Source organism: Musca domestica, unplaced genomic scaffold, assembly GCF_030504385.1.
Source record: "Musca domestica strain aabys unplaced genomic scaffold, Musca_domestica.polishedcontigs.V.1.1 15, whole genome shotgun sequence".
Lineage (NCBI taxonomy): Eukaryota > Metazoa > Arthropoda > Insecta > Diptera > Muscidae > Musca > Musca domestica.
In genome coordinates, this window is record NW_026712207.1 from 15,078,348 (window position 1) to 15,096,813 (window position 18,466).

Sequence of the window (18,466 nt, forward strand, 5' to 3'; positions counted from 1 at the left end):
CTAATGTGTACTACAGCCTATGACAAAAATTTGCGTATGCATGTCCCTGCCTTCGTATAGCCCCTATATACATTCTCATATTTATTCAACAGAATTGTTTCAAATTTGGATTTGAAGTTCGTAATGGATACTTCAACCAATGACAAAAAAATGTATATGAAGGTCCATGTCTTCGTATACCTCACATATAACGGTATCTCCACTTTTTCGGTATTTTCGTGATATAAGGGACATTATTCAACGGAATTGTTATAAATTTCGTATTTGAAGGTCCTAATGGGTATTACAGTCTTCATATAGCACTCATATAACTTTTTTCTTAACATTTTGCAAGTTCTTTGCAAATGGTTAAATATAGCCCCTACATATCGTATCTCCTATTTTTCTGTAAATTGTCGTTTCTGTCCCAATTTCCCTCCAAATCAGTTGTAATTTGACATTTCGGGTTCTCAGTGGGTAGTTGAAATACTCGCAAAATATATTCAATATTTTTCCTCTTTTTTGGTATGGCCCGAATTTCGATTTGTCAGTACTTTGAAGGTTTTGGTCCCAATATTCATCCAAATCAGCTGATAGTTAAACTCCTCCCAAATATTATTTAATGTAGTTCCACATAAATCTGGAATCCATGAATTTGGGTTGACTTATCATAATACACTGTATGGTAGTGTAAGGCAAACAAAGATGTGTTTCAAAAGAATTTACATTGTTCTTTCTTTTCAACACAATCCTCACCTGACCTATATATGATGCCAAAAAGTATTTCCATGCATCCATTGTTTCCCAAAAAAAACCAAAACACATTGACATCAATTGCTTCCAACAACAATTACAACCAAAACAGACATTCGAAAAACAAATATTTCCCTGATTCATGACCCCCTTTAAATTGGCTATATAAACGCAATTACCGCTGGCATCCGATAACAGTTTAATTAAAATTTAAATACAAACGTCAGTATGTTATGTAAATATTTAACAACAATTTTCTTTGGCATTTGTCTGTTGGTAAGTTAACAACATTTTTGGAAATTTTTATTTAATTTTACGCACACACACGTACATAATTCTCTTTTAGAATTTATCAATCATATTTAATCACTTGTCTCAATATTTGTATGTTCTCTTCACACTTTTGTAGATGTCTGCGGCAAATGCAACAGTAAGTATAAATTGAAACTGGGCTGTAAAATCACCTTCAAGGAGTCCAAATCATTAACTTTTTTTTAATTAAAAATATTTTTTTTATATGCAAAAATATTAAATAAATAGATAAAGGCCTAAACGCAGGAGTCAGATTGGGAGATATTTTATATGTTTTAAATAAAAATATTATAATTTCATATTTTGAAAATTTTTACCCTTGTCATAGAACCCTATACCCGACAAAGTATCACCAATATTGGCATCATGTGGTTCACCAACGCAGCAAATGGTTAGGGTAAGTAAGAAGCTATTTTTATTTTTTTTTTCTGTAATGTATATATGTCTTCCCATAGTGTATTAATCAATGGGCCTGCCAGCAAGCTATACGTTTGGATCTAAGGTAAGTATTATGAATCGAATATTTAATTTTAAAGTTAGTAATTGAAAACTGGATATACAGGGAGAGATAAAAAAAATGTAACAAAGTCAAAGCCATAATCTTTACATTTTTTTAAAACTTTATTGAAAAAAAACAAAAAATGTCAGAAATAGTATCAAATTTTAAAATAAGTAATTGGTCCCCTTTGACACGAATTATGGCCTTCAAATGGCCAATGAAACCGTCACACGCTGCCCGAATGTTGCTATGCCGTATTTTGGCCCATTCCCGGGGAAGCGCTTTCTTGAGGTTCTCGACACTTTGGTGTTTTTTAGTGCCAGCCTTGCTTTCCAAAATACTCCAGACACAATAGTCCAACGGATTGGTATCGGGAGATTTTGGTGGTCATTGTGCACTGAAAATTAAGCGAGGAACCTTATGTTGTAACCATTCCTGGGTGGCGCGTGCTGAGTGTGATGGTGCTGAATCCTGTTGGAATGTCCAAAATCTGAGGCCAAATATTTTTCCGTGCCCAAGGCCTTAATACACCCTCCAGAATATTTTCGCGATAATATTCGGCATTTATTCTGATGCCACGGTCGATTAATACGAACGGAGAGCGACCATCGGCTGTTATGGCGGCCCACACCATCACCATGGCCGGCGCTTGAGTTCTGGTGGCCAACCGATTGAGCATATTTTCAGCTGAACTCTTTGGCAAGTAAACACGATCATTTTGTTTGTTTACAAACTGCTGGACAACGAATGTTTTCTCATCGGAGAAAAAATTCGGCAGTACACCACTTTCGGCCAAGCGGAACAACTCTTTAGCTCTTTTGAGCCTATTTTCTTCTGTAAGTTCTGGCATTTTTTGGAAATTCAATGGCTTTACACCGACCACATTTTTCAATATTTTCCGTGTGGAATATTCAGCTCACGAGCCATTTTTCGGTCACTGCTACGCGGGCTTCGATCAAGTCGCTTCTTTACTTTTCGAACCATTTCTGCTGATGTTGCTGTTTTCTTCCGTCCATTTCCTTGACGTCGGGCTACGCTACCAGTATCAAGGTAACCAGCGATGGTACGAGACACGAAAGATTTATTCACATTTAAATGCCGGAGTGCTCTAACGATAGCCACTTGTGATTTTCCAGTCAAATATAAAGAAATCACACTATCACGCTTGAATTCCATTGCGAATAACTTTTTTTTTTTTGGAAAATTCTCACCAAAATGCTTTTGTACGCTTGTAAACAATATAATGAGCTGTCACTGGAATAATTTTAGCAGCAGTCGGACGAGTGGCTTAGAAATGACATCAGTCTGACGTTGGTTGCAGTTTTTTCATCTCACCCTGAATATGCAATTTTTTCCATAGGCTCTAGTACCCATTAAGATCTTCAGATACGAAATTTAAAACAATTCCGGTCTATAATGTCTCTCAAATGATAAAAATTATCGCAATTCGTTCGAAAGATAGCGTGATTACAACAGACAGACTGACATCGCTAAATCGTCTTAGAATTTTACGATCCATAATATATATACTTTGTAGGGTCTAACGTGAGTATTTCGAGGTTTCGAAAATTCCTCATATTAAAGATTTCAGATTTCTTATTTTTTAAGGAATTGAAAATTTCCGCCTTTTTTGTCTAAGATTCTATTTATCAGTTATTCAGCTAATCTGAATACCACTACTTTTTCCTGAGTTACTTTGTTTAAAATCGACGAGTTCCTAATTCTATAATCATTATAATTAACATTTTTTAATAGTTTCTGATGATCTTAAAATAATATGTATATTCGTTTCAGATGTTTATTAAACCTCAACGGAATACCACTATTGGGAGGATTACTCGGCGGCGAGGGAGGTTTGCTTAGTGGTCTGACTGGTGGATCGGGCGGCGGTGGTGGCGGAGCCGGAAATATTGTTAGCGGTCTTCTCGGACGTTAAACATACAGTTTAATCGCTTTCCATATTACCGCATTACAAATTCTAAATGTCCAACAAAAAATACAAATTACTATTATGCACTCAGAAAGGATAATATTCCATGCACCCAGTAGATTTCATTGCCAATTGTTCACACATACACACACAAATAGTATCAATAGCCATTAAAGTCCGTTATATTACATTTTTTTATATTGTTGTAACTTTAATTTTCATTAATTAACAATACATTTATGATTTTTATCCACTGAAGGTGTGTTGCCATTTCTTTTTATTGTTATTACTTTAAAAGTGTTCAGCTAGGTTTTATTTTTTGCCATTAAATGGCCAAAGAGTTAATTTTCCGGGTTATCTCGAATTCAATACTAATATAACACCAAGACACACATATATGGTACGGAGCGGAAATGGCATAATCGATGTTCAATAATCCCGTAACCGTTATAAAAATGCAATTATCCTTTACAGTAATAATCAAAATTATATGCCAATAGAATTTAAGAAAAAAAAAAATTAAACAAAGATCTGCAAATGTGAAATGCAATGAATGGAATATTGGAAAAATAGACTTGTTAATCCTAATTAATTTATTAAACTGCAAGACATTGTAGAGTATTATGGCCAGCAATGATGAATATGGCTTAGTCTAAAATATTTAAATAGAATTGTGAATGTGAATTAAAACCCAAAGAGATAATTTAACTACGTTTTACTATATCGAGAAATTAATTAAATTTCGAATTTCAAGAACGAGTAAAATCGAAATAATATTCGTTGCATGTACCAAGAGGATTCTGGCTAAAAATTTGAAACACGTCGCACAATATTAATATCTCGATGAATTATTTCTGTTCGTGTTTTCGTCCATCTAAACTATGTTTGACAGAAAATTGTCTGTGCAGGTCCACGTCTTCGTATAGCCCCCATATAACGGTACCTCCCAATATTCGGTATTTTGATGATTTTAGCGTCATTATTCACCAGAATTGTTTCCAATAACGTATTTAGAGTTCGTAAAGGGAACTACAGTCTGTGACAGAAAATTGTCTATGCAGGTCCAGGTCTTATTCGGTATTTTGACGATATTAGGTATAATACCCACCGAAATTTTTTGAGATGTCGTATTTGAAGTTCGTAATGTATGCTATAGCCTGTGACAGAAAATTATTTATGCTAGTCCAGGTATTCGCACAGTTCCCTATATACAATATTTTGATGATTTTAGCTACATTATTAACCCTTTATTCCAAGTTTCGAATTTGAATATGGTAATGGCTTATGGCAAACGATGCCTATGTAGGTCCACGTCGTGTGGACTCCAATATAACGGGTATATTCGGTATTTTTAAAATTATAACAGAATTTTTTGAGGATTTTATTTTTTGAAAATTTTCAAATTCGTTCCAAATGGTGGAGGGTATTCAAAGTTCGGTCCGGCCGAACTTAATGCTTTCTAACTTGTTAATTTTTTTTTAAATTTTATTGAATGTAAGCAAAATATTTTGGAAATGGCATCAAATTTGAATTGGTCACCATTGGCACGAATTATGGCCTTCATTACGGCCAATGAAACCGCCATACGCTGCCCGAATATTGCTATGCGGTATTTGGGCCCATTCCCGGCGAAGCGCTTGCTTGAGGAGATCGACACTTTGGTATTTTTTTAGTGCCAACCTTGCTTTCCAAAATACTCCAGACACAATAGTCCAACGGATTGGTATCGGGAGATTTTGGTGACCACTGTGCGCAGGACATGAAGCGAGAAACCTCATTTTGTAACCATTCTTGGGTGGCGCGTGCTGAGTCCTTTTGGAATGTCCAAGGTCTGCAGCCAAAATGTTTGCGTGCCCAAGGCTTTAATACACCCTACAGAATATTATCACAATAATATTTTGATGCTAAGGTCGATTAATACGAGCGGAGAACGACCATCGGATGTTATGGCGGCCTACACCATCACTATGGCCAGTGCTTGAGTTCCGGTGGCCAACAGAAGGTGCACATTTTCAGCTGACCTCTTTGGCAAGTAAACACGATCATTTTGCTTATTTACAAACTGTTGGACATCGAAGAAAACCAAATTCGACAGTTCACCATTTTCGGGCAAGCGAAGCAACTCTTTAGCTCTTTTGAGTCTATTTTCTTTCTGTTGTGGTGTAAGTTCTTGCACTTTTTGGAATTTCAATGGCTTTACCTCAAGCTCATTTTTCAATATTTGCCGAATGGAATATTGCGATATGTTTTTAGCTCACGAGCCATTTTTCGGCCACTGCGACGATCAAGTCGCTTCTTTACTTTTAGAAACATTTCTGCTAATGTTGCTGTTTTCTTCCGTCCACTTCCTAGACGTCGGGCTACCCTACCCGTAACACGGTAACGAGCAATCGTACGAGACACAAAACATTTATTTACATTTGAATGCTGGAGTGCTCTGACGGTAGCCACATGTGGTTTTATAACCAAAATAACCAAATATTTTTTATAAATAACCAAATATAAAGAAATCACACAAAGACTAAGAAATCACACAAAGACTAGTAATCACTCCTGAATTCCATTACGAATAACATTTTTTCAGGAAAATTTTCGCCAAAATGCTTCTTTACGCTTGTAAACGATATAATGAACTGTCACATGAATAAAAAAATTAAAAGCTGTCGGACGAGTGCCTTAGAAATGACAGTAGTCTGAAGTTGGTTGTAGTTTTTTCATCTCACCCTGTACTCTTAGTATACATATACTCTCAGTAGTCATATGCCTGCATGTTCGTACCTTGGCCACTGCACAACGCAGGAAATCACTCTCTTTTCCCCAAAAAAATAAAACCCTTCACACAAATATTGAATTGATATTGAACTCATGTCTTTATTTGAAATTTTCTTCATAAATATTTTGTAAATTTTTAGTTTGCGATATTGTTGTTTTTGTTTTTCTTTACATAGTAAGGGGGTTTCATTTGTAGTTCTTCTTCTTTTTTGTTTTTTTTTTTAATTCATTTAAATATTGACAAAATAATTTAATATATTTTAGTAATTGCAAACATAAATATATACTAATGTATTCATATGTCAGTGTGTATGTGTGTGTGTGTGAGTTAGTGTATATATTTTGTGAGACCCTCATTAGCACTACATTCTGAGCATTTCAGGTTTCATCTTCACAGTACTGAATTTTTGATCCTTGTCTTCGAAATAAGTTTCTTTGTTTTCGTTCCATAAATCGTATTCTGTTGTTTCAAAATTTTAAATATATATTTTCTATATATATATGCTTTTGTGGAAAACTATGAAAAAACATTTATTAATTAATTTTAAGTTGTTGTTTTGTTTTTTTTTTGTTGCTTTTGTTTATTTTGATTCTATATATTTTGTTTTGAATTGTTTTCTTTTTTTTAATTTTTGCTTATTAACTAAAAACATCGCTAATAATAATTTAGAATTTGTTTCAGTTTTGTCAGAGTAAATAATTGTTTGCTCCATTCCTAAAATCTATTTGCTAAGATACACATAACCGCATATAAATATATACTATTAGTGATAGCGTGTAGTACGGTCTGACTGTCGTTTATTTATCCAAGTCGGTTCATTTACCGCTCAATACCAACTGAGTTTTTATTTATATCTTAATTTTTATTTCAAACTGATTGTACAAGATACCGCGTGAAATTGAAATGTTGTAAGAAAAATTGGAATGGATCATATGTATGACTAAAAAATTGGAGGAATATTTCTCGTATACCCCATAAAGTCCGACCGGTTATGTATGTCTGTGGATATAAATTGTCCTCCCTAAAAGGGTATGATGAAGTTCAGATTTTAGGAAGATACCTATAAAAGATAGCCCAAATCTTTTGGTATGGACTGCAATTTTTTTATAGTGGATTCGTCTGATACACTCTCTCCACATTTTTAAATTGCCTAATTTTCCACAGTAACTTTCAATGTATCCATATTTTTTTTTTTTTTAATGATGGTCCTTGATAACTTCACATCCTCTTGACCAACTAAATTCAACGAGTTGGCCATGCTCATAGAACTCACAATATTTAAGATAGGAATCTAAAATTCTATTTTTGTGGGGCTATGTTAAAGCTCATGTCCAGAGCATAAATTTGCCCGTTTCCATCTATGAAAAAAAGTTTACTCTTTACTCCTGTGGATCCTGTGGGAGTGCTCCCCAGACGTTCCTGTTTGTAAAAATAGAGTGAGAGCCGTGTTTGTATAACATCAAAAACCTGGGCATATATATATGGGAGCTATAACTATCTCTGAACCGATTTTCAAATTTGACATACTTGTTTCTAGGATCAATTTGGTCGTAATTACCAAATGCCATCCCTTTTGGGCTAACATTACTCTATCTCGTTTCCTGACCACCTTGTGGTGTAGGGTATAAAAGTGCTCGATAGGTGCACCCTTTGCTCTTTTTTGAACGAATTTTGTACCCACGAGCAACAAGCCCTTATTCGAGCGAAGCTGATATTAGAATTTTGCTCATTTTGTTTTTTCTACAAACAGAAGTGTTCCCGCACGAATTCGAGTATAGAGTGAAACTCGCTCGAAGTTTTTCGGATGTTTCCCTTGTCTGCACAGATGTGGCCTCTTCAATCAACGCATTGGAAAACAACATTGAAGAATTTATACTTAAGATACGGGGTTTACCAAAATTGGACTAAGCGTATGGACTATTTGAGAAACAGTGGAGGTCAACATTTACATGATATCAAAAATTATGTGACAGATCGAAATATTGGTCCCCGACATGGATCTTTCTATCTCGCCGATCTAGCTATGTTTGTCCGTCGGTCTTTCTATGTTCATTTGTATCGATTTTTGCAACAAACTTAATTTGTAATGGTCCAATTTCCATTAATTTGAATATGGAGGAGGGGTTAGGATCAGAATAGAAGCCTATTATTATTTAGAGATGATTGCAAAATATTTAGAGTTGAAATGGACAAAAAAAAAACAGATTTTGCTCACAGTCACAATTATAAACCGATCGACGCGGGATTTTGCATGGAGTTAGAGTATGGGGTTGAGCAGAAGCCTGCCAATTTGGACGAAACTACGATTACACGAAAAGGTCACTTCTGACTATTATAGTGATGCTGATAGCCCATATATATAGCAAAATAGGTACAATATACAAGGTGAGATGAAAAAATTGCAACCAACTTCAGACTGCTGTCATTTCTAAGCCACTCGTCCGACAGCTGTTAAAATTATTCTAGTGACAGCTCATTATATTGTTTACAAGCGTACAAAAGCATTTTGGTGAGAATTTTCCAGAAAAAAAGTTATTCGCGATGGTATTCAAACGTGATTTCTTTATATTTAGCTGGAAAACCACAAGTGGCTATCGTTAGATCACTCCAGCATTTAAATGTGAGTAAATCTTCTGTGTTTCGTGCCATCGCTCGTTACAGTGAAACTGGTAGCGTAGCCCGAAGTGAAGGAACATCAGCAGAAATAGTTTGAAAAGTAAAGAAGCGACTTGATCGAATCCCGCGTCGCAATGCCCGAAAAATGGCTCGTGTGCTGAACATATCGCAATATTCAATTTGGCAAATATTTAAAAATGAGCACGGGGTAAAGCCATTGAAATTCCAGAACGTGCAAGAACTTACACCGCAACATAAAGAAAATAAACTCAAAAGAGCTAAAGAGTTGCTTCGCTTGGCCGAAAGTGGTGAACTGCCGAATTTGGTTTTCGCCGATATGAAAACCTTCGTTGTCCAGCAGTTTGTAAACAAGCAAAATAATCGTGTTTACTTGCCAAAGATGTCAGCTCAAAATGTGCACCTTCGGTTGGCCACCAGAACTCAAGCGCCGGCCATGGTGTGATGTGGGCCGATGGTTTCGTCTCCGCTTGTTTTAATCGACCGTAGCATCAGAATAAATGCCAAATATTATCGCAAAAATATTCTGGTGGGTGTATTAAAACCTTGGGCACGCAAACATTTTAGTCGCAGACCTTGGATATTCCAACAGGACTCAGCACCATCGCACTCAGCACTTACAAAATGAAGTTCCTCGCTTCATTTCCAGCGCACAATGGCCACCAAAATCTCCGAATACCAATCCATTGGACTATTGTGTCTGGAGTATTTTGGAAAGCAAGGTTAGCACTAAAAAATACCAAAGTGTCGATCACCTCAAGCAAGCGCTTCTCCGGGAAGGGGCCAAAACACCGCAGAGAAAAATTTGGCAGCATGGGACGGTTTCATTGGCCATAATTCGTGCCAAAAAAGGCCAATTGGATCAAATCTAAACTTATTCTAAAATTCGATTCTATTTCCGACATTTTTGCTTTAATTCAATAAAATTTAAAAAAAAAAGTGTAAAAATTATGGCGTTTGACTTTGTTGCAGTTTTTTAATCTCACCCTGTACATAGCTTCAAAATAGATAGTAAATCTTTTTATATTCCATAATTTACACTTTGCAATATAATAACAATTAAAATTGTCATCTGGCATCTTCCAATAACATTCTGAATAATTAGAAGTCTCGTATATGGAAAAATATATTACATTATTTCAAATTCACACATTCTGAGCTAAATCTTGATTGATATCCATAACAATTAGCAGCGGTCGTCCATTCTCCGAAAAAATACCCGAAGTGTATTTTTCGCTAACCCTCAAAATATATAAACTTCTAAAGGAAGCCTCTTCAATTTTGTTATGATTGACTACAGCAAAAAGCCCCATCAAGTCCTCAATGGGTTTAGTTACAGGGATTTTTAGGTTTACATATGCATCTTCCAAATTTTCTAAACATAGTGGAGAAGAATTTCAAAACTCACAGGTATTTGAATGCAGTCAAAAAAAACTGTTAGCGGATCTTACAAACTCATTTGAAATTACAATTTGGCATTTCTTTTCAAATAAATCACAAAGCCTTTCTTTTTCACTATACACATTTTAAGCTTATAAAAAACTGCAAAACTTTCCTATACTGATTTCAAACGTTTACTTAACATTTCTATTGTCTTAATTTTGTTCGGCTTATTTCTTAACAGCATACTATCTCTTTCTCGTTTGCTCAACTAAATTACCTACACAAATACATTCATTCTTTCATTATTATTTGAAAATTTGTTGCTCTTGAATTAGTTCTTTGTTTTTTGATATCTTTTCATTTTAGTATTGAAAACTACTCTCCTAATTTAGATCGTTTTGAACTTTGCGTACATTACACAGCCACTTGATTATGCGTGCGTTTCTCTCCACCACCGACGGTGGCTCAGTGGGCCTATAGGTTTGGGTGGTTTGTGGCTGGGTTTCGGTGCTGTCGGGCAAACGCATCGAGTCCACGGTACTGACATCCGAGAAGAACACTGTACTGTGTTCCGAATCACTGCCATTACTGTGCTTTCGCTTCGACATGGTGTAGATCTCATGGAACTTGTCATCGTTGAGGCCCAGACGATCGAAGAATTTCTCCAAGTCCATCATGGACTCATTGCTGGGCGGTGGTTGATGGGCGTTGGGATGTAGCAATTCCTGAGACCGTCTAAGCGAGTTATTGGCATATTGATCCCGAAACTCTTTGATTTGTTGCTGATGGGAGATGGCCTGTGGCGGTTGTGGCAGATGTGAGTGGGACTGCGATTGGGTGTGGGGCTGTGGATTGTGGGTCTGCTGTTGATATTCATCGGCCGAGAAACATTTCGGAAAGAAGTAACGCGGTGGATCCGAACGCCTGTACGAGTCCATTGATGATGGTGTGGGATGGGGCAAATCATTTGACGATCCCTGCTGCTGTTGCGGCTGCTGCTGTGGCAATGAGATGCGACTGCGGTTCTTGAAACGAATGCATTTCTGCCGCTTGAATTGTATCGGCGGCGGACTTATGTCCTCAATGGAAGGTTGGGAGCCGGGTGATTGTACTATGGGCTCATCGGATGATGCCTTGTGTTTCATATAACCCCCCTGACCGCCCAGTATCTGATGAGCCGAGGAACTATAGTAGCGAGTATCATCATTCTGATAGTTGTGCATGCGTGGGGAAGGTGGTATATAGTCATCTTGAAAAGCTTCTGGTACTTCCGGGGTGGTAAAATTCAATAGATAATCGGATGAGTCGTAGTTGTCCAGCATGGCTTTGCATGAGTAATCGCAATAGGAGTTGTTACTGTGCTGCGTAGAGGAACCACTGTCACGACGATATTCGACTCTGGTTGTGGCACTGCAACATTTTTTAGTCGGTCCGTCTCGTCCATCTCGGTCAATATCGACACGATGCTGACGATAGCATGGTTCGCTGCGATGTGTGTAGTGGCCCGACGAGCCGCCGGAATCACGATTCAAAGATGACTCTCCGGCCGATTTGATTGAACGATTACCGCGACTGCAGCAGCTGAGAATCTCACTGTGCGGCGAGTGTCGATTGATTTGGGTGTGTAAATCGGGCAGGGACTTATGGCTGTTAATGTTGTAGGAAGCGGCAGTGTATTTGGATTTATCATTGGCCATTTCGTGGGAGTGAGAATAGGAGCGTTGGTAGTTGTATCTGGCGAAAGAAGAGAGAGAGAGAAAATGTTTAAATTCTTTTCGATTTTATGTGAATGAATGTTTATATTGACCAAAAATTTTGCACAACGTTATTGAAATATTATTTGTAAATCCAGTACTGAAATGATTTTATCCTAATATCGTGTGTAAGACTTCTCCAATTGCCGAAAAACATATCAAGTTAGACTATCTAGTGGGAAACTAAGTTTTTTTCATGACAGGTAGAAAAGTTTTAATGCATGACTACCAATTAATATCGACCTCACACTTTAGGATTTTGAAATTGTGGGTATTATTTAGGTGCGGTGGCGGGCATACAATTTAAGTCGGATCAAACTTGATTTAAGAGAGAGCTCAATTTCAGGTCTCCCATTTGCAATATATTTTTCTGAATTTCTAAAGCAAATTCAACCTAATTGCCTTTTTATAATCCCTGATTGGGCGCCAGGCCAATTGTCTACATTCGTGGTCTACTTTACGTGTTGACATAATTCTGCAAAGCCTATGAAAGCTTTTAATGAACAATTAGCTAAAAATGTCTTGTTGTGTCTTTTGTTGAAATACATAAACCTCTTATCACACCCTCAATAATTAGGTAAACTGCATATATGCGCACATGGGTGTTAACAAATAAATGTACATATCAATAACCTCATGCGGGGCTACATACACACACTTTATATAAATGAATGGACGTATAATTAGAAAGAAATGCCCAGCAGTAAAATAAATCAATAATACGAATAATTACAATAATCTAAAAACCAATATCTAATAAAGAAAGGCCGTGGAATTTGCCGATTAATTCTACAATTCTAAAATCAAATTTAACCTGTAAGGAAAAGTCAAAAGTCGGGCCGGGTCGACTATATGACACCCTACACCACTACAGGATGAGATGAAAAAACTACAAACTACTTCAGACTGCTGTAATTTCTGAGACACTCATCCGACAGCTGTTAAAATTATTCCAGTGACAGCTCATTATATTGTTTACAGGCGAACAAAAGCATTTTGGTGAGAATTTTCCAGAAAAAAAGTTATTCGTGATGGAATTCAAGCGTTAAAGTGTGATTTCTTTAAATTTGGCTGGAAAACCACAAGTGGCTATCGTTAGAGCACTCCAGCACTTAAATGTGAATAAATCTTTCGTGACTCGTACCATCGCTCGTTGCCGTGATAATGGTAGCGTAGCCCGACGTCAAAGATGCGAACGGAAGAAAAAAGCAACATCAGCAGAAATGGTTCGAAAAGTAAAGAGGCGACTTGATCGTCGCAGTGGCCGAAAAATGGCTCGTGAGCTAAAAACATATCGCAATATCCCATTCAGCAAATATTGAAAAATGAACTCGGGATAAAGCCATTGAAATTCCAAATAGTGCAAGAACTTACACAAGAGCTCAAGAGTTGCTTCGCTTGGCCGAAAGTGGTGAACTGTCGAATTTAGTTTTTTCTACGATGAGGAAACATTCGTTATCCAGCAGTGATCGTGTTTACTTGCCAAAGAGGTCAGCTGTGAGCCGATGGTCGCTCATCATCAGAATAAATGCCGGATATTATCGCGAAAATATTCTGGAGGGTGTATTAAAGCCTTGGGCAAGCAAACATTCTGACCGCAGACCTTGGACATTCCAACGCGCCACCCAAGAATGGTTACAAAATTAGGTTCCTCAAAATCTCCGAATACCAATCCGTTGGACTATTGTGTCTGGAGTACTTTGGAAAGCAAGGTGGGCACTAAAAATACCTCAAGCAAGCGCTTCGACGGGAATGGGCCAAAATACTGCAGAGCAACATTCGGGCAGCGTGTGACGGTTTCATTGGCCGTTTGAAGGCCATAATTCGTGCCAAAGGCGATTATAACAAATCTAAAACTCTAAAATTTGATGTCATTTCCGAATTTTTTGCTTTCATTCAATATAATTTTAAAAAATGTAAAAATTATGGCATTCGACTTTGTTGCAGATTTTTTATCTCATCTTGTATATACTTTATGGGGTCTACGACGCATATTTTGGGATATTACAAACGGAATGGCAAAGTTAATGTACCCTCCTTTTTCAAGGTGGGGTATATAAAAATCGGTTATCGTGGTAAAAAGTTTTAAAATCTTGCAGCTCTGGAACAGATCATGTTTCTGAAGTCGTCCATTAACATAACAATTCTGCAAAAGAGGTTATTTGAGAGGGGAATTTTGACAGTTCTTTTGCTGAACGTTTGCCAATTTTTGCTGGAAAATTTTCTTTTTTCACCCACTTGCAACTCTTCTTCTCCTTCCCTTCCCTTTTTGGGCAAACAATAAAGCACAAATTGTTTTATTTTGACAACTCAGCTAATTGCTTGAAATTTTTGGCAGGAATCCCGTTTGTTTACATTTCTCAGTTTCCAAAAGAGAATAAAACTAACTTACTCTCTCTGAAATATTAGCAGCTGGACAGTTTCTGCAGGAAAAGTAACCACACAAAGTTATTTTTTTTATCAATTCTAAAATATTTATTCCATATTTACCAGCAGAATTTGTTGGTTTCACTTACCTCGGTCTAGATTCGTTGTGTGTCTCTGATGAATCCTCAGCATATTCTGCCGGTGGACTTATGGGTCTATAGTTCTCTGTCAACACCAGCGGCTCTTCGCCACTGTCGTACATGTTGCCATAGGATTGTTGGGAGAAATACACCGGGGGTGGAATACGAAAAGCTACATCCTCCTCAAAGGAAACCGATTTTGTCTGAAATGGAAAAGTTTTTCTAATAATTGTGTTCAATAGAGAAATTAGAAGCCTAGGTTCTGCAATAGAGTCATGCATTTCACTGAGACTCGACTAAAACTTATGTACCTGATATGCGAAACCTGTTCATTCTGCATTACTCTTAACATCTGATGTGACTTTACTATCCGAAGCGTTAATTCTATTTTGGTCTTAATATATTGACAAATTTATGCTATGTTCAGAACCTGCAAGAATCTACTTGTTTTGCATTTTTTTTATTTTTGATATCATTAAGTCGGGTATCGTAGTCAAAATTGTTACATTATCGCAAGAATTTTAAAGTTTTCCCAACGATATCGCGAAACCAGTAAGGAAAAGTCAAAAGTCGGGCGGGGCCCAGTGTATGCTACCCTTCACCACCATGCACATTTAGTAGAGCTCCCGTAACAAAAGAATTTATTTGAAGTAGACTATCAACCTTTGACTTTAAATCAGTTATAATTTGGTTCCAGAGGGAACAAATATATAGGAGGCATATCCAATTCGGAATAGATTTTCACTTTTTTCACATTTTTCGAATGTGAGGGACTTAAAACCAAATCGGATGAAACATATATATGGGAGCTAAAGCTATATCCCAACAGATTTTTTCTTCTAGACTGAATTCGGCCGGATGTACCAAAATTCAGGTCATTTGGACTGATATTGGCCATTTGGTGCACAATGAACCCGAAATCCGTTGAAGATATATATGGGAGCTATATCTACATCCGAACCGATCTTGATACAATTTGACAGAGGTAGTTCTGGGCTATTTTTGATATCTTATACCAAACATCATTCTTGTAGGGTGTAAATTACGAATAGGGGGGGTCTTAAACACCAAATCGGATGAAACCTACATATGGTAGCTATAGCTATATCTCAACCGATTTTCCCCGTATTCGATGTACTTGCTTCTAGACTGAATTCGCTCGGATGTACCAAAATTCAGGAATTTTGGACTGCTATTGGCCATATATAAGATATATGGGAGTTTTATCTAAATCTGATATAATTATCACAAATTTCAAGAAGGTTCGTGCTTCGGTCTAACAAATATTGTTTGGAATATTTCATCTCAATCAGATAATAAATGCGACCTGCATTTTGTTCACAAGAATATATGGACAGACGGACGGAAAGACGGACTGACATGCATAAATCGACTCAGAAAGTGATTCTATGAAGATCCTAAAAAGTAACTATGGGTCTACCTCGCCTCCTTCTCCATGTTACAAACAAATGCACAAAGACATACTACCCTTACCACTATGTGGTATAGGGTATAAAAATGCAAAACTAGTAGATTCTTGTCGGTTCTGGGACAGAATTTTTCGAAAAGCATATTTAGTTTTGTCGTAAAATGTTGCGAAATGGCACTAAGTCCTCCAGTGCCAATACCCACAAAAATTAGACTAATTTTTGGAAAATTTGTTGAGATCACAAAATAACGGATTACGATAATCTCTCAAAAAATCTTTACCATCCAGAAAATTTACTTTCACACTTACCTCATTCAAAACGATTGGTTCACCGAATTGCTCCTTACGATAGCGTGACAACTTATCCCTCTCGTGACCAGAATCTGTTGACATCGATAGACGAAATTTACCCTGGTACAGGCCAGAGTTACCCGAGGAAACATGGCAGCCAGAGTTATGACTATGATGATGGTGGTGATGCAACTGTGAAGACCTACGATGGGCTTGGGTGGAACCATAACGCCGTTCTGCCTCAACCGCCGAATAGGTTGTCTCTCCATACGAAGGATTATATTTGCCCTCGTCCAGAATAACACTGGAGCTATTGCGATTCCTTTTGCCACTGCATACCAAAGTGCTGGCGCCGAAATTGGTGCGCTCCATTATGGGATTATCGCTCTTCACAAAATATGGCTTGGATTCGGCCAGCAGCTCTACGGCCGATTTACGTTTCGATTGTTGACGATCTCCTCCAGAACGATATAAAGCCGATGATGTCGGCTGGCTGTGACCCCAAAAGTTGCGACACATATCTGACGAGTTATTGGCACGTTGCACCGATGCCGTTGAGGAGTTATAGGATTTCTGCAGCGTAGAATGCTGCGAGGAATAGCCGGAACTTACAGGCATTCCATAGGCCAAGGATGAAGTGAATTGATGCTGATTGGGCGTGGTCATGGTCTGTTGTGCACTGGAAGATCTGTGATATTTTGGCAATGAGGGATACATAGCCGAGTCGTTATGAAGATGAGGAGTTTTGCTAAAACTTTGGCGACTTCCCACTCCCAAGCCACCGCCCGCCCTTAGAGAGAGGCAGCTTCCAGCAAGGGCTCCCACACCTCCTCCTCCTCCACCGCCACCACCTTCAACCAGTTGGCTGTAATTGGTATCCAATTGTCTCGCAGTTGTCGCTAATGAGGCGCAACTGTTCAACACTGCAGCCATTGAATCTGTTGAATGGTAAGAATGAGAAAAATAGGCTTTGATTAGAATCGGAGGTGACCAACACAAGCACACACCCCACACACACATACACCGTCAGGTGTAACTATTACAAGTTTGCTCTTAACAATGGTGCTCGACACAAATTCGGGTCAATGTAAACAAGTCTAAAAATCACAAAAAAAAAAAACGAAACCAACCAACACCACTGCTGTATGTCCCTCTGTCTGTCAGTCTGTCTGTACGTCCGTCCGAATATGTAAAATGTTTTTTTTTTTCGTTCCGTATAATTTTCAAGGCGTTCAAAGCTTTTTCGTTGGATTGTTCGGACCTGAGTGTGTTTTTGTTGTTTTTAGGTGCAGATGGTTTGGTTTAGACAGCATTCTGCTGTAGACAATCCAAGACCTGCGCACACCGAACAAATGTTTCTATACTAACACAAATTTTCTTCTTCCACCAGCTTTAACCAAAGAAAAAATCCCAAATGTAAAGGAATTTTTCATAATTTTCTTCATTTTATTCACTTAGAAATCGATTTCAATTTCAGTTCTTTAAACATTTCAGACATTTAATTCAGAGATTCCCATTTAAAATGGGTCCATGGAGGTCACACTTTATCCGTAACATTTTGTTTGCCCGATTTTTTTCTACGATTATTTAACTACCTTTTCCTCGGGTGGTATTAAAATTATTGTGCTTTTTTCTTTTTCCAAACAATTCCTCGGTTTTGTTAGTAATTTTTGTGATTTTTCAGTAATTTATTCATTGAATATTTGTGCGTTTTAAAATCCTGTTTCGCTCGTACGTTAAGTGCAATTCTTAACTTATTTACTTCTTATGACAGGTTATGGATGCTTTTCATCTTTGAGACCCTGTCTAACAGAAGTTCACATTCGAAACGGAATTCGAACATCCCCTGTGTGAATTGTCAATGTTAAGATTTGTGGGAGGGAAAAAGCTTCACGGGCAGAGAGGGTGGAAATGTTCTTGTGTTGGAAATTACCGTTATTTTCAAATATACATTTACCATTTTTTTCTTTTGTATTTCCTGCAAAGCTAAAAAATACTGAAAGCAGATAGATAGATCGCAGCTATAACCAATTTGATATGATTTTATTATTTTTTTATAATACATATCTCCCTAAAATTGTTGAAATCTGTCAAACTTTTATTATTATCTTACAGTGCAAAATTTGATATTTTTCGTACACTACAGTACTACAGGGTGATATAAAAAACTGCAACAAATTCAAACGCCTCAATTTTTACATTTTTTTTTAACAATTTTGTTG

At 37.2% G+C, this 18,466-nt stretch overlaps 2 protein-coding genes across 2 annotated transcripts; one reads left to right on the forward strand and one right to left on the reverse strand.

Annotated features, from left to right (window-relative positions):
• Positions 1-805: 805 nt before the first annotated feature.
• Positions 806-3,731, forward strand: LOC131801201 (uncharacterized). Its single transcript, XM_059119436.1, has 5 exons — positions 806-1,008; positions 1,142-1,162; positions 1,373-1,441; positions 1,500-1,546; positions 3,338-3,731. The coding sequence occupies exons 1-5, from the start codon at positions 961-963 to the stop codon at positions 3,477-3,479; spliced, it is 327 nt and encodes a 108-aa protein (XP_058975419.1). The 5' UTR covers positions 806-960; the 3' UTR covers positions 3,480-3,731.
• Positions 3,732-6,332: 2,601 nt separating this feature from the next.
• LOC101900803 (uncharacterized) lies at positions 6,333-18,019 on the reverse strand. Its single transcript, XM_005187627.4, has 4 exons — positions 17,840-18,019; positions 16,263-17,182; positions 14,534-14,727; positions 6,333-11,997 (listed from the first exon to the last, which is right to left on the reverse strand). The coding sequence occupies exons 2-4, from the start codon at positions 17,175-17,177 to the stop codon at positions 10,647-10,649; spliced, it is 2,460 nt and encodes an 819-aa protein (XP_005187684.1). The 5' UTR covers positions 17,178-17,182; positions 17,840-18,019; the 3' UTR covers positions 6,333-10,646.
• Between the last annotated feature and the right edge of the window lie 447 nt (positions 18,020-18,466).

Coding starts and splice junctions, on each gene's coding strand:
- LOC131801201 (XM_059119436.1), top strand. CDS start 961: ATGTTATGTAAATATTTAACAACAATTTTCTTTGGCATTTGTCTGTTG. Junction 1,163..1,372: donor TGTCTGCGGCAAATGCAACA/GTAAGTATAAAT, acceptor CCCTTGTCATAG/AACCCTATACCCGACAAAGT. Junction 1,547..3,337: donor GCTATACGTTTGGATCTAAG/GTAAGTATTATG, acceptor TATTCGTTTCAG/ATGTTTATTAAACCTCAACG.
- LOC101900803 (XM_005187627.4), bottom strand. CDS start 17,177: ATGGCTGCAGTGTTGAACAGTTGCGCCTCATTAGCGACAACTGCGAGA. Junction 14,728..16,262: donor AACCAATCGTTTTGAATGAG/GTAAGTGTGAAA, acceptor TTTCCATTTCAG/ACAAAATCGGTTTCCTTTGA. Junction 11,998..14,533: donor CACAACGAATCTAGACCGAG/GTAAGTGAAACC, acceptor TTCTTTCGCCAG/ATACAACTACCAACGCTCCT.